The sequence below is a fragment of the Aegilops tauschii genome, chromosome 3, assembly GCF_002575655.3.
Source record: "Aegilops tauschii subsp. strangulata cultivar AL8/78 chromosome 3, Aet v6.0, whole genome shotgun sequence".
Taxonomy (NCBI): Eukaryota; Viridiplantae; Streptophyta; class Magnoliopsida; order Poales; family Poaceae; genus Aegilops; species Aegilops tauschii.
Window position 1 is genome coordinate 377,374,476 of NC_053037.3, and position 15,120 is coordinate 377,389,595.

Sequence of the window (15,120 nt, forward strand, 5' to 3'; positions counted from 1 at the left end):
TCTCTCTCTCTCTGAATTCTCAATACAATGGTCTCTTGGAGATCCATATGATGTAACTCTTTTGTGGTGTGTTTGTTGGGATCTGATGAACTTTGAGTTCATGATCAGTCATATCTTTTTTATACCCATGAAAGTTATTTGAGTTTCTTTGATCTCTTATATGCATGATCTCTTATAGCCTCGTATTTGTTCTCCGATATTTGGGTTTTGTTTGGCCAACTTGATCTATTTATCTTGCAATGGGAAGAGGTGCCCAGTAGTGGGTTCGATCTTACGGTGCTCGATCCCAGTGACAGAAGGAGAAACGACTTGTATGTATCATTGCTACTAAGGATAAAAAGACGGGATCTATATCTACTGCCATATAGATAAACGGATCTTGTCTACATCATGTCATCGTTCTTATTGTATTACTCCATTTTTTCATGAACTTAATACACTAGATGCATGCTGGATAGCGGTCGATGTGTGGAGTAATAGTAGTAGATGCAGGCAGGAGTCGGTCTACTAATCTTGGACGTTATTCCTATGTAATGATCTTTGCGTGGATATCGTCATAATTATTTGAAGTTCTATCAATTGCCCAACAATAATTTGTTTACCCACCGTTTGCTATTTTTCTCGAGAGAAGCCACTAGTGAAACCTACGGCCCCGGGTCTTCTTTCTCATATATTTGCTTACGATCTACTTTTCTTTTGCATTTTTATTCAGATCTATTAAACCAAAAAATACAAAAATACCTTGCGGCATTTTATTTTATTTGTGACCTATTATTTCAATCTACTACAATTTATCTCACGTCCGCTTGCCAATTTCTGGTGCCGTTACCCGAAAGGGATTGACAACCCCTTTAACACGTGGGTTGCGAGGTGTTGTTATTTGTGTGCAGGCGCTGTTTACGTTGTGTTGCTTGGTTCTCGTACTGGTTCGATACCTTGGTTTCATAACTGAGGGAAATACTCTACTGTCGCTGTGCTACATCATCCCTCCCTCTCCGGGGAAATACCGACGTAGTTCTAGCTACCATCAGGTAACGGCGCCAGAAATTGGCAAGTTGACGGGAGAAAGTTGTAATAAATTGAAGTAACAGATCACAAATAAAACAAAGTGCAGTAAAGTATTTTTGTATTTTTGGTTTAATAGATCTGAATAAAAATGCAAGGGAAAAGTAGATCGCAAGGCAAATATAAGAGAAAGAAGACCCGGGGGCCGTAGGTTTCACTAGTGGCTTCTCTCGAGAAAAATAGCAAATGGTGGGTAAACAAATTACTGTTGAGCAATTGATAGAACTTCAAATAATTATGACGATATCCAGGCAATGATCATTACATAGGCATCACGTCCAAGATTAGTAGACCGACTCCTGCCTGCATCTACTACTATTACTCCACACATCAATCACTATCCAGCATGCATCTAGTGTATTAAGTTCATGGAAAAACGGAGTAATGCAATAAGAACGATGACATAATGTAGACAATATCTGTTTATCTATATGGCGGTAGATATAGATCCCGTCTTTTTATCCTTAGTAGCAATGATACATACGTGTCGTTTCCCCTTCTGTCACTGGGATCGGGCAACGTAAGATCGAACCCACTACCGGGCACCTCTTCCCATTGCAAGATAAATAGATCAAGTTGGCCAAACAAAACCCAAATATCGAAGAAGAAATACGAGGATATAAGAGATCAGAGAAACTCAAATAACTTTCATGGATATAAAAAGATATGACTGATCATCAACTCGAAGTTCATCAGATCCCAACAAACACATGCAAAAGAGTTACATCATATGGATCTCCAAGAGACCATTGTATTGAGAATTCAGCGAGAGAGAGAAAGCCATCTAGCTACTAACTACAGACTCGAAGGTCTACAAAGAACTACTCATGCATCATCGGAGAGGCACCAATGGAAGTGGTGAACCCCTCCGTGATGGTGTCTAGATTGGATCTGGTGGTTTTGGACTCTACGACGGCTGGATGAATATATCAACGCTTGTTTTAGGGTTTCTGAAATATTGTGGTATTTATAGAGCAAAGAGGCGGTCCGGGGGCCACCCAAGGTGGGCACAACCCACTAGGGCGCCCTGGGCCTCCTGACGCGCCCTGGTGGGTTGTGCCCCCCTCGGGGCACCCCCCAGGTGCAACCAGGACCCATTGCCTTCCTTCTTGCCCATAAAAAATCATCGTGGAGTTTCGTGGCATTTGGACTCCGTTTGATATTGATTTCCTGCGATGTAAAAAACATGAAAAAACAACAACTGGCACTTGGCACTATGTCAATAGGTTAGTACCAAAAAAAGATATAAAATGACTATAAAATGATTATAAAACATCCAAGATTGATAATAAAACAACATGGAACAATAAAAAATTTATAGATACATTGGAGACGTATCATTGCCATCCTATGATGTTTGAGTAGATTCGTTTTGTCCTATCAGTTGATTGATGATCGTGATTGGTTTGCATTGTATGTTTTATTTTGCTGCTGTCCTATGGTGCCCACTGTGTCGCGCAAGCGTGTGGATTCCCACTATAGGGTGTTGCAATACGTTCATAATTCTCTTGTAGTGGATGGCGAGAGTGACAGAAGCTTATACCCGAGTAAGTAGGTTGTTGCGTATGTGAGTAAAGAGGACTTGATACTTAATGCTATGGTTGGGTTTTACCTTAATGATCTTTGGTAGTTGCAGATGCTCGCTAGAGTTCCAATCATAAGTGCATATGATCCAAGTACGGAAAGTATGTTAGCTCATGCCTCTCCCTTATATAAAATTACAATAATTATTACCGGTCTAGTTATCGATTGCTTATGGACAAATAACTTTGTTGTGTGATAAAAACCTTTCTACTAAACAACTAACTTTTATTATTTTGCAAATTACTCGTAGTTTTATTTTCGCTAAGTACCTTTAGTTTTATTCGTGCAAACCTATCCTATCACCTACAAAATAGTTTCATACTTGTTCTAGGTAAAGCGAACGTTAAGTGTGCGCAGAGCTGTATCGGTGGTCGATAGAGCTTGAAGGGAATATAAAGTTTACCTTTAGCTTTTCGTTGGATTTCACACCCTTACTTATCGAGAAAGGTTACAATTGATCTCCTGTACTTGTGGGTTATCATACCCTCAATTAGTTGCTCTCACACTACACACGCAATAAATTCTTGAACCTTGTCTAGTCAGTGACACCCCAACATACCAGTACCTAGAGGTAGCCAAGTAGGCCGAATTTAATGGGCCGACACGTAATACATGTGCTTGGCATGGAACTAAACATGCAGTGCCAGGCCTGCGGCACGCCATGTGCCCTTCTCATCCTCTGAGGTGAGGCCCGCATGCCGGCACGACACGGCTCGTTCGCTTTTAGTTTTGTTTTCTTACCAAATTATTGACCCGGAAGGCCAAAAATAGCTCCAAAACTGCCATACATATGTCATGCCGTGCCAATCCAGTTAGTTTTTTTTCAACCAACCCCGTTAGTTAATGTTCCGTGCAGATCCTTAGAGGTGAGGTCCACATGTCGGCATGCCACGGCCCACTTACAAATGGGCCTTCCGTGCTGTGTCAGGCCCGTTGGCCACCTCTGGCAGTACCCCACTCAACATCTGCGAGAGCTATTTCTCACTTTAATGGAGACAATACCTTGCTCTCGCTGAAGAAAGTTTGCTCTCTCGTACGAATCGGGATCGAACCCATGTCTACGAAAAGATGCACATCGCTCCTGGCCACTAGAATAGCATGGGGTTCTTGCATATATTGCTGGGCGCAAACATACTTGACGCGAAAATATCTAGGTTTTCACTGGATTTTTTTTCCTGTTTTTGTTTTTCCTCGTTTTCCCCTATTTTTGTCTGGTTTTATTTTGTCTTCTTCATTTTTTGTTTGGTTTTCTTTTCTCTTCTCCATTTTTTTCTTCGGTTTGTTTTCGTTTTCATCCTACATTTTTGTATATGTCAAAAACATTTTATTAATAAGTGATCAACAGTTTTTGTATACACGTTAAAAATTGTCCAAACGCTTATTCAACATTTTCCAAATATTTGTTCAACATTTTTAATACTTATTCAACATTTTTAAATACTTGTTCAATATTTTTCAAGTACTCGTTTAATAGTTTTTAATACTTATTCAAGATTTTTTAAATAGTTTTTCAACATTTTTAAAACTTATTCAAATTTCCAAATACTTGTTCAACATTTTTGAAATACTCGTTCAACATTTTTTAATACTGATTCAACATTTTTTTAAAACTCGTTCAACATTTTTAATACTTATTCAACATTTTTCCAAAAAAATTCAAAAAAAATTCAACATTTTTTCAAATATTTTTCACATTTTCAAATATTTGTTCAACATTTATTATCAAATACTTGTTCAATATTTTTAATATTTATTCATATTTTCAAATATTTGTTCAACATTTTTCAATAATAGTTTAACATTTTTTACTACTTATTCAACATTTTTGAAATACTTTTTTAATATTTTTCAAATGTGTTTTTGAATTTTGTGTATATATATATTTTTTAAAGTATAAACAAAAGTACAAAGATAAAGCAAAAAACGAGAACAGAAAACAGAAGAAAAAAAAGCAGGTCATGGCCTCCCGCTTGGCTGGGCCGGCCCATCTGGGGCTACCCGCGACGCGAGACTTCCCCCTGTCTCGCTTAAAGCGAGACATAGGGGCGCCCCTCAACATCGACAGTCACCGCTCAACAAAAAAAACCTCGACAGCCAGCAAGGAAGTACCGAAAGTACCCTTCTCTCTCCTCTGGGCTGTGTTCTCCACCCAAATCCAGCCAAAACCCCTCCCCCCTCCTCTCGGTTCGGCGATCGGCGGCGGCGGCGATGAGCGCGGTGAACTTAACGAACGTGGCGGTGCTGAACAACCCCACCTCTTTCGTCAACCCCTTCCAGTTCGAGATCTCGTACGAGTGCCTCGTCGCCCTCGAGGACGGTGCGTTCGCGTCCTTCACCCTCCCCCCCTCCCCCCGCCGCCGCCGCGAACTTCTCTGCTGCTCTTGTTTGGCGGGCGCTCGTTTCGATTTTGTCATGATTCATGGTTGTTCTTCCGATTCGATTGCTGGATATGCGTGGCTGCTGAAATAGGGGTTGGAGCCTGCGGTTATTGCGGCTTGTATTCTAGGGTTTTAGAGTCGTGGTGGAGCAGTTACTGTACTCGATTGGATTGAATAAGTTGCTCGGAATTGTGGATGGGTGTGATAGATTTACCCTAGTTTGTGATTATTCCATTTTGACGAGTGAAGGGAATTATTAGATCATTTCCTTCTGCTTTGACAATGAAACAGAGCTCTGAAAGCTATACAAGTTTTAGCAGAAAGTAGCAGAGGTTGGTCTGATAAGCTGCCTGTTATCATGATGTGTAGGGTCTCAGCTGGTACTAGACCAATTTCCTCTGGGAAATGTATTGGCCTCTTACATTGAATTTGTCTAGTGTTAGATTCAGAATCCTTCACTGCAACTGATTATATGAACATGGGATTACTGACATACAATTTAAGTGGTCTAGGGAGAAATACGTGTGTTTTTCATTTACTTTATGTGCAAAGTAAATGTCTTCTTCACCATGCAACATGTATATTGTGTGTAGATGCTACGCTGCTGCTATTCTACTATGCAAGTGTGATGGGCTCTGGTTTGTGAATGTTAATCTTCAGTTTAAGAATCAATGATTTTGATTGATGATTGTTAGGCTGTTGGATACAGTGTATTAAGTAGGGCCATACTATTAAGATATATTTGACTAGTCTACAGGTTCTTTCAGTTGAGTTATCTAAAATTAAGGCGGTGATGATGAGTACAGTTTTCTGGAGCTTTACGTGTTTCATTATGTTCTATTTTGTTTATGATACTTGCCGATAAAAATATGATTCTATACTGATGCATATTTAACGCAAATCATGTATAGTTACAATCATGAAAAATGCACAGGTTCTTGTATGAAATTGATACTACAGACTGAACAAAATAAGGATAATTTGTGAGTTGCCACTTTCCTGGTCTAGCAAATATATATTATACTTGGCATGTGCATCTACATCCCAGGAGATTGATTTGGATGTCAACATTTGATTAGTTCCCTGTGTAAAAATCTATGGTTTATAGAATAGTTACGGGAATTCATGTTCATGCATCTCTGCTTACATTAGTGTAGTGATGATGATCATGGGAAGACAACTCTTGATAATAGGATCATGATTGATATATTCTTATCTTGCCACTTGTTTATCGTGGCACTTTTTTTTATCTTCTGTTTGGGCACAAGACATAGTTGTTGACCAATTTGCTGAAGCATTTGTTTTTACTAATCAATATTAATTGGGTGTCACATCAAATTGTCATTATGCCTTTGGTGACCATTTTCTTATCATTCTCACATTATTTTCTTCGTGAATTAAGAATTACTGCTATTGTAGAATGAGCTTGTTGATGTTTCTGTTTCTGTTTGGTATGTATTTATGCGCATGTGAGGGCAGTGGACATTTTGTCCTTCTGATAATCTCCTTTAATAATAACCCACACCTCCCCTTAATGTGAAGATGTGCAAAACTTTCCATGACTAAAAAAATAGCCGTTTTGCATCTGTATAGTTTTGACCTACTTAAATATTGAACCTACCATTTGTTATGAGTACCATGAGTATAATGCTGTTCTTTTCCTGGCTGAGTCTGGTGAAGTACTAACAATGAGTTTGTTGGTCGGCCTTCCAGATCTGGAGTGGAAGCTTATATATGTTGGATCAGCTGAAGATGAGAACTATGATCAGCAACTTGAGAGTGTGCTTGTTGGCCCTGTGAATGTTGGGACATACCGTTTTGTTCTGGAGGTAAATAGGTTACTGATCTACGACTCTGTGATGCATCATGAACTCTGATATGAAAATGATGTTTTACAACTGCGCAGAGATCTGCCTATTCATATTACAGTTGGGCAGCTGCTTTGCTCCTACCTCAGATTAAAATTTGTAACACCAGACTGATATGTCTGTTTTTTTGTTTTCAGGCCGACCCCCCTGATCCCTCAAAGATCCGCGAGGAGGACATAATCGGGGTTACAGTGCTTTTGTTGACCTGTTCATACATGGGGCAGGAGTTCATCAGAGTAGGCTACTACGTGAACAATGATTACGACGATGAGCAACTTAGGGAAGAACCCCCAGCGAAGCTGCTGATTGACCGGGTGCAGAGAAATATTTTGACCGACAAGCCCCGAGTCACTAAGTTCCCCATCAATTTCCATCCCGAAACCAGCGGAGGACAGCAGCAAGATCAGCCACAATCAGCTGTACCTGAAAACCAGACAAGCGAAGGGAGCAAGGCCAGCACAGATCTTTGACCTGGTCTGGAAACTTGGGAATGCCAAAATTTTGATCTGCATGCCTTCTAGGTGAGATTGCAATATCAGATGGCTTCCTGGGATGCTGCTGCTACCTGAACCGTCTGTTCTGGTGCGCCACTAAACTAGACTATAGCCAAAAACTCACATTGGTTAGCCATGTGCCTGTGGTGGGTAGGTAAGGTTCTGACACACTGCGTCCTTTTGCTAGTGATGAACTGTAAGCTGGATGTTCATCCAGTGATCCGGTGCAACCGTGGTTGTCTTGTCTCTTGGATTATGTCTGCAATCGCAAGGGTTCGTTAGATGACTTTGGTCGCCCATAATCATGTTTTGGTCCACTCCTGTTAGCTATTTGTCGAAACCGGGCTGCCCCCTTTCCATTGGTCACGGAAATATTCAGTTCGTACAGACCGAGAGATAGGAAAAGGGGAAGGAAGGGTAGCGAGTTCGAGTAATCCCGCTGGTAAGGGCTCGCCGTTGAGAGTTGAGACGCCTACTACAGGGCAAAATGTCATTAACACTGCTGGTTGCTGTGTACAGAGAAAAGATGGTACATGAAGGTGAAACAAAACATCCACTAGACATAGGTTCCTGTTAGCTATAGCTAGAGCACCAAAGTAGAAATAGGTTCTGCTTTAAGTAGTCCAGCTGATCTCCACGACGCCCGTCACGCTCTATATTCGACTGTTTGTGCAAGCGAGGGGGCTACTCCATCCAAGACGATCGCATTACGATGCTTCTATAGCTCCCATAAGGCGTAATGCTTCTATAGCTCCCATAAGGTTAGCGTAATGATCGCCCTCAACTCCTTTTGTGGGCACCTATAGCTTCCATAAGGTTAGCGTAGTGATTGCCCTCAACTCCTTTTGCGGGCACCTAGTTGAGCTTCTCGTGGTACACCACTCCACCAAAGTGTCGTCAACCGTTGGCGCGTCCCCATGGAGCTCCATAGCCAGAACCAAATCGTCCCTGCAAAGACGCAAGCAAGTAGGATGTGTGTAATCGTCTCCACATGTTGATTGTAGAACAGACATAGTCTTGATGAGGCAAACCCCTTCGATCTAGTCTATCCGAGGTCCAACAAAGGTTCTTCATAGCCAGCCATGAGAAAAAGCGGCACTAGAGCGGCCCATGTTTATGTATCTATCACTAATAAAGTGAATAGGTATCTTAGTCGGTTAATGCTATTTTGTAGAAAATCTTCTGATATTTCTGGTAATCAACTTGTAGTTCAATTGCAAAATCAGATTTTCATTTTTGCAGGAAACCCCCTTATGTTTCTGGTAATCAACCCGTAGGCTAGCTTTAAGTCAGTTTTTTGCTTTTGCAAAACCCCTGATATTCGGATCAATCAAACTGTGGTACATATCAAATGCTTCATAGCTTTGAACTCCAACTCCAAATTTAACATGTTATATATGAAATTTGATTAGAAAAATATGTAGAATCTGAGTATGATGTTATTTTACCTGTTAAATGTTTTAAAATGTTATTTATGGTGCAACCTTAATCAATAGCACATGGACCGTCTTTCTTTCATACCGGTTTCGATCTGGATTAGAAAGGAATACCCTAGCAAACACACTGTGATTGTGTGAGCACTGAGGCCATCGTCAGCGAGGGTGGGATGGACGATAAGTGGCAACACATATGAGATGTCATGTGTTCAAATTAAGGATGTGGGCCTATTAGGCTCTTGAGTTAAGTTTATTGGGTTAGGGAAGTGTGGTATTTTTTTCCGTTGCAACACACGTGCTCTTTTACTAGTTTGTCAAACAAACGAACTGCCTCGGTACCATCAGACAAGACACACCTATTGCCGCCGTCAACGTGTTGGAGTAGTCGTCTTTGCTCATTGCACACCCATCGCTCTTCGTCTTCACTCACCGCCGTCGATGATGTCGAAGTCATGGTTTTCTGCGCTGGTAGGTGGCGCCCTCAGATCTCCTTCAGGATCCGGATCTTAGCGTGATCGTTGTTGCTCTCCAGGGCCATCGGCCTCAACGGCAGTCAGCTCCTCCAGGAAGGAGGATACCATCATTCCTCCAGCGACGAGGAGGAGCAACAGCCGTCCTCCTCGCGGAGGCGACTATGACGCTAGGCACAAATGGAGATCATGCTCGAGCGGTAGCTTAGGTACCGCGGTTCGGCGCCACCCTCATCGCCTCGCCACTGCGTCAAGACTGAGTCGGTGTCACCACCGCTCCGGCGCGTTGCCCCCGGAACCATGGCATATGAATCATACATCACCCGAAGGAGGAGCCAGCGTCACCCCCCACATAACTGGTACGCCCGTAGCGATGAGCTAGCTTCATCGTCGTGCCATGTCTGGAACGACAAGGCCATGAAAGAGGAGGTATCATCGGTGACTGCGAAGGAGCGTGGGCGCCTCCTCCACTACCTCATTAACCGTGCTGGTAGCGACTCCTTGTCAAGGAGCATCGTGTCGACGAAGGAGAGGGCGTCCAAGGAGGCGGCATGAAGGAATCGGCTTAATGTGGCGTGCCGTGGCATTCGCAAGTCCGATGTTGCATTGGTCTAGTTCCTCGCGAAGGCCTAGGCCCGCTACCTGTCCATAACCACCGCAGAGACTGCACCGCTTCGGCGGGGAGCTAACCAAGTTCGGGGAGGAGTGGCCGCACAAAGGCACCTTCGTTGCCGCCGGCAGGGGCAAGGGCATGGTTCCCGGCCAGGGTTGGCTTTGGCCAAGGCAGCCCTCTACACGACGCAGGAGGAAGCGGAGCGCCTCCTCCGCGAGCGCCAAGCGATGGCCGGGTAGGGCCCTTCCGCCGCTGGAAGGACCACTCCAACGATGACGACGACATGGATGGCAATGGAGATGCCGCCGGCGGGCCGGTCAGGCGTACGAGGTAAACTCCTGCTACAAATTAGCTTACCTTGTTTAGGTTTTAGTTGAACATTGAACAGACAAAATATCATCCGATTTATGTGAAATATATAGAAATTATGTCCGTTTGCATGAATTATGTCTAATTTTTTAATATTGTGGGCGGAAGTTTACAGCAAGAGTTGGATGGCCTCCTCTCGTATCATCGTCCGCGGAAAAATAATATGTCTGTTTTGGGGATCGGCGTTGGACATGCCCTTATATGACCATAGCCAATTTTTTGGGGGATGTGCGTCATATTTCTTTTCTTGTGCTTAAAAATCTGCAATACATTTGGAAATATAGGAGCCTTGTGACAAGAAGCACATGCCGATGGACGATGGCACACTTGCCTTTGGAATTGGGGCTGTTTGGTTCTAGGCCTAGCAATGCCATACTTTGTCATACAATGTTGTCACACTTGCTTAAGATTTGTTCTTCAAAATGAGAGCAACAAGTTGGCAAGTCTTAAGGGAATCTTGCCACACTTTTTGAGTGTATGTGATGTGGGGCCTTAGTGTGTCTTTCCTAAGGTGTGGCTTGAACCAAACACACATCTAAGTTGGTCAAACTTGCCTAACATTAGTTGTGGCAACCTTTGGCAAACTTAGTCACAATTCAAACAACCCAACTAGCCATACCTGCGCAATGGCACGCCGCGCCCCATCGACACGGTACGTTTGTATATGTTTTTTGGGCTCGTGTGATGAAAAATAAGAGCTTCATATGTGTAAGTTTGTAGTTATAAATCTGTAGTCATAAGAAAGCAAGCTCTGCCCCACTATCTTGAAGCTGGCGAACCGTCTCATTCGAGATTTCCTATGGCATGGCAGTAAAGATGCTAGGTCGGGCAGCTACCCCGTCAACTGGCAAAGGGTGTGCCGGCCACGACAGCTTGGGGGCCTCGGCATCCGCGACTTACAGCGCGCCGGCACCGTGCTGCATGCACGCTGGCTATGGCTCTAGGCCACCGACCCGACGAGGCCCTGGGGCCATCTTCACCTGCCCGCCGCCTCCAACGTGAGGCAGATCTTCCGCACCTCGACCTCCTGGACACTCGGTGATGGCAACAAGTGTCGATTTTGGACTGACCCCTGGCTTGACGGCTCCTCAATCGCCGAGATTGCGTCCGCCCTAGTTGCCCTCGTTCCTAAGCGACGCCGTAGCCGCCGGCTTGTCTCAGAAGCACTCCCAGGTAGGTCTGGATTGGAGACATCCAGGGGGCCCTGGGGTGGAGTCCACCATCCAGTACGTGGATATTTGGCGGCGCCTTAGTGGCATCTCGCTTCAGACCTCACCGAACTCCTGGAAGTGGACCGAGAGCGGCACCTACTCTGCCAAGTCTTGCTACCTCGCGCTCTTCCATGGATCAATTGCTTCCCCGACCTGGAGCCTCACTTGGAAGCCTTGGGCACTAGAGGGGATCAAGATCTTCCTCTGGCTTGCCGGCCTTGATCGGTGCTGGACCTCTGCTCGTCTCGCCCGCCATGGGCTACCGCACAACGCCACCTGTGCACTTTGCGATCAGGACGAAGAGATGATGCACCACTTGCTTATGGGATGCGTCGTGACCCGCACTGTGTGGTACGATATCCTATCCTGGTGCCGCCTCACTACGCCTCCTCCGGACGGCACCATGGACTTCTGCGACTGGTGGGCTACGGCCCTCCACGACTCCTCGGCGGGCTAGCGCAAAGGCCTTGCCTCCCTCGTCGCGCTGACTGCATGGACCATATGGAGGCATCGCAACGCCTGTATCTTCGACGGCGCAACTCCTTCCACCACCCTCCTTGAAAGCTGAATAAAACTGTTGCTTATTGATGATTTGGTGCGGCATACAAGAGTATATAAGAGGGTACAAACCGACTTGGGGTAGGGGTACAAAACTGACTTGGACTAGAAGTCGTATACCATAATGACTACTCTAACATCCCCGCGCAGTATCAACGGCAGGCTCGACGACGTTGAGACTGAAACAGATATCTTGAAACGGCTTAGTAGGCAGTGCCTTGGTGAAAATGTCAGCAAACTGAGCCGTAGAGGGAACATGAAGCACCCGAACCTGACCAAGAGCAACCTTTTCACGAACAAAATGAATATCAATCTCAATATGCTTTGTGCGTCGGTGTTGAACTGGATTGCTGGTCATGTAGACTGCTGATATGTTGTCACAGTAGACAATAGTGGCCTGCTCAATAAGCCTGTGTAGCTCGGAGAGTAACTGCCGAATCCAGATTGTATCTGCAACGGCATGTGCCACAGCGCGATACTCAGCCTCGGCCGACGAACGTGAGACTGTAACCTGTCTTTTCGAAGACCAAGAAATCAAATTGTTACCAAGAAAAACACAAAAACCGGAAGTGGACCTTCGAGTGTCAGGACAACCAGCCCAGTCTGCATCAGAGTATGCGGTAAGCGAGTTTGGAGAAGAATTATTGAGGTGGAGACCATGATTGAGAGTTCCTTTTAAATACCGAAGAATGCGTTTAACATGATTATAGTAAGGAACCTGGGGATCATGCATATAGAGACATGCTTGTTGAACAGCAAAAGAGATTTCAGGACGAGTAATGGTGAGATATTGGAGAGCACCTGTTAGGCTACGATAGAGAGTAGGATCGGAAAAGGGTTCACCGGTAGCCGAAAGTTTAAAACTAGTATCGACAGGAGTGCGAGATGATTGACAGTCAAGCATACCAGCACGATTAAGAAGATCAAGAATATACTGGCGTTGGGAAAGAAAAAGGCTGGAGGAGTCGCGAACAACAGCAATGCCTAAGAAATGATGAAGAAGTCCTAGGTCAGTCATAGAAAATTCAGATCTAAGAAGAGAGACAATATGATCTAAGAACTTTTGAGAGGAGGCGGTAAGAATGATATCATCTACATAGAGAAGTAAATAGGCAGTGTCAGAAGTTTGATGATACACAAAAAGAGAGGTGTCGGAGAGAGATGGAGTGAAGCCTATTGTTTGAATGAAGGAGGAGAAGCGTTGAAACCAAGCTCGTGGGGCCTGTTTAAAACCGTAGAGAGATTTCTGAAGAAGACATACATGAGTTGGAAAGGATGGATTTTCAAAACCCAGAGGTTGCTGGCAGTAGACAGTTTCTTGAAGGGAACCATGGAGGAAAGCATTTTTAACATCAAGTTGGTGAATGGGCCATGAAGAGGAGACAACAACACTAAGAACGGTGCGAATGGTGCTAGGTTTAACAACAGGAGAGAAGGTTTCTTCGTAATCAATTCCTTGTTGCTGAGAAAAGCCACGACAAACCCACCTGGCTTTATATCATGAGAGGCTCCCATCGGAGTGGAACTTTTGGCGAAAAATCCATTTGCCAGAAACAATATTTGTATTGGGAGGACGAGGAACAAGTTGCCAGGTGTTGTTTTGAAGTAAAGCATTATATTCTTCTTGCATGGCAGCGGCCCAATTGGGATCAAGTAGAGCAGTTTTGTAATTCTTTGGAAGAGAAGTGAGAGATACGGAGGTATGAAGGTTTAGGCGGTCTTGGGGTTGATGAAATCCTGATTTGGCCCTAGTACGCATGCGATGACCATTAATCGGGGCTGCTGTAGGAATAGCACGAGGGGGTAAGGTGGGTACTGGTGAGTCCGGCGCAGCGGAAGAGTCGGACGAAGGAGTAGGGCTGGGTGGTGGAGTGGGAGCAGGGCTGGGTGGTGGAGTGGGAGTAGGGGCCGGGGGTGTTGGGGAGGGAGCAGGGGCCGGGGGTGTTGGACGTCTCGGGTGGGGTGAGTGTATGGTTGGGATTGGCTATGGTGGGTGTTAATGGTGGTGGTGATAAGTTGTGTTCGGCATGTAGGGGAGTATATAGTTGGAAAGGACGGGGAGAGGGGGTGTTTGCGGAGCTAGGGGTGTTGGATGGTGTAGTAGTGCGTTGTGAGAAAGGAAAAATATGCTCAGCAAACGTGACATGACGAGAGACATGAACGTGTCCGGTGTGAAGGTCGAGACAGCAATAGCCTTTGTGCTCGTCAGAGAAGCCGAGAAAAGCACATGGGATAGAGCGTGGTGACAATTTATTTGCAGAAGTGGCGTAGGCATTGGGAAAACAGAGACAGCCGAAAACACGAACCGCGGAGTAGTCGGGGTGGGAAAGAAAGAGGAAATAATAGGGAGTAGTGTTGGGTTTAGTTTTAGAAGGTCGAATATTTAGAAGGAAGGTGGCCATGTGTAGGGCTTCAGCCCAAAACTTGGGAGGCATAGTGTGACGCCCCGATTTGACCGTACACTAATCATGCACGCAAATGTGTACGACCAAGATCAGGGACTCACGGGAAGATATCACAACACAACTCTAAAACATAAATAAGTCATACAAGCATCATAATACAAGCCAGGGGCCTCGAGGGCTCGAATACAAGTGCTCGATCACAGACGAGTCAGCGGAAGCAACAATATCTGAGTACAGACATAAGTTAAACAAGTTTTGCCTTAAGAAGGCTAGCACAAAAGTAGCAACGATCGAAGAGGCAAGGCCTCCTGCCTGGGACCTCCTAACTACTCCTGGTCGTCGTCAGCGGCCTGCACGTAGTAGTAGGCACCTCCAGTGCCGTGGGAGTCGTCGTCGACGGTGGCGTCTGGCTCCTGGACTCCAACATCTGGTTGCGACAACCAGATAGAAAGGAAAGGGGGAAAAAGAGGGAGAGAAGCAACCGTGAGTACTCATCCAAAGTACTCGCAAGCAAGGAGCTACACTACATATGCATGGGTATATGTGTAAAGGGGCATATCAGTGGACTGAACTGCAGAATGCCAGAATTAAAAGGGGGATAGCTAGTCCTGTCGAAGACTACGCTTCTGGTCATCTCCATCTTGCAGCATATAGAAGAGAATAGAGTGA

The 15,120-nt window shown here is 44.8% G+C and overlaps 1 protein-coding gene across 1 annotated transcript; it reads left to right on the forward strand.

Moving 5' to 3' along the window:
• The first annotated feature begins 4,709 nt into the window (after nucleotides 1-4,709).
• Nucleotides 4,710-7,691, forward strand: LOC109764753 (histone chaperone ASF1B). Its single transcript, XM_020323538.3, has 3 exons — nucleotides 4,710-4,966; nucleotides 6,741-6,856; nucleotides 7,033-7,691. Exons 1-3 carry the CDS (start codon nucleotides 4,858-4,860, stop codon nucleotides 7,363-7,365), a joined length of 558 nt encoding a protein of 185 aa, XP_020179127.1. The 5' UTR covers nucleotides 4,710-4,857; the 3' UTR covers nucleotides 7,366-7,691.
• The last annotated feature ends 7,429 nt before the right edge of the window (nucleotides 7,692-15,120 follow it).

Coding starts and splice junctions, on each gene's coding strand:
- LOC109764753 (XM_020323538.3), top strand. CDS start 4,858: ATGAGCGCGGTGAACTTAACGAACGTGGCGGTGCTGAACAACCCCACC. Junction 4,967..6,740: donor CCTCGTCGCCCTCGAGGACG/GTGCGTTCGCGT, acceptor TCGGCCTTCCAG/ATCTGGAGTGGAAGCTTATA. Junction 6,857..7,032: donor CATACCGTTTTGTTCTGGAG/GTAAATAGGTTA, acceptor TTTTGTTTTCAG/GCCGACCCCCCTGATCCCTC.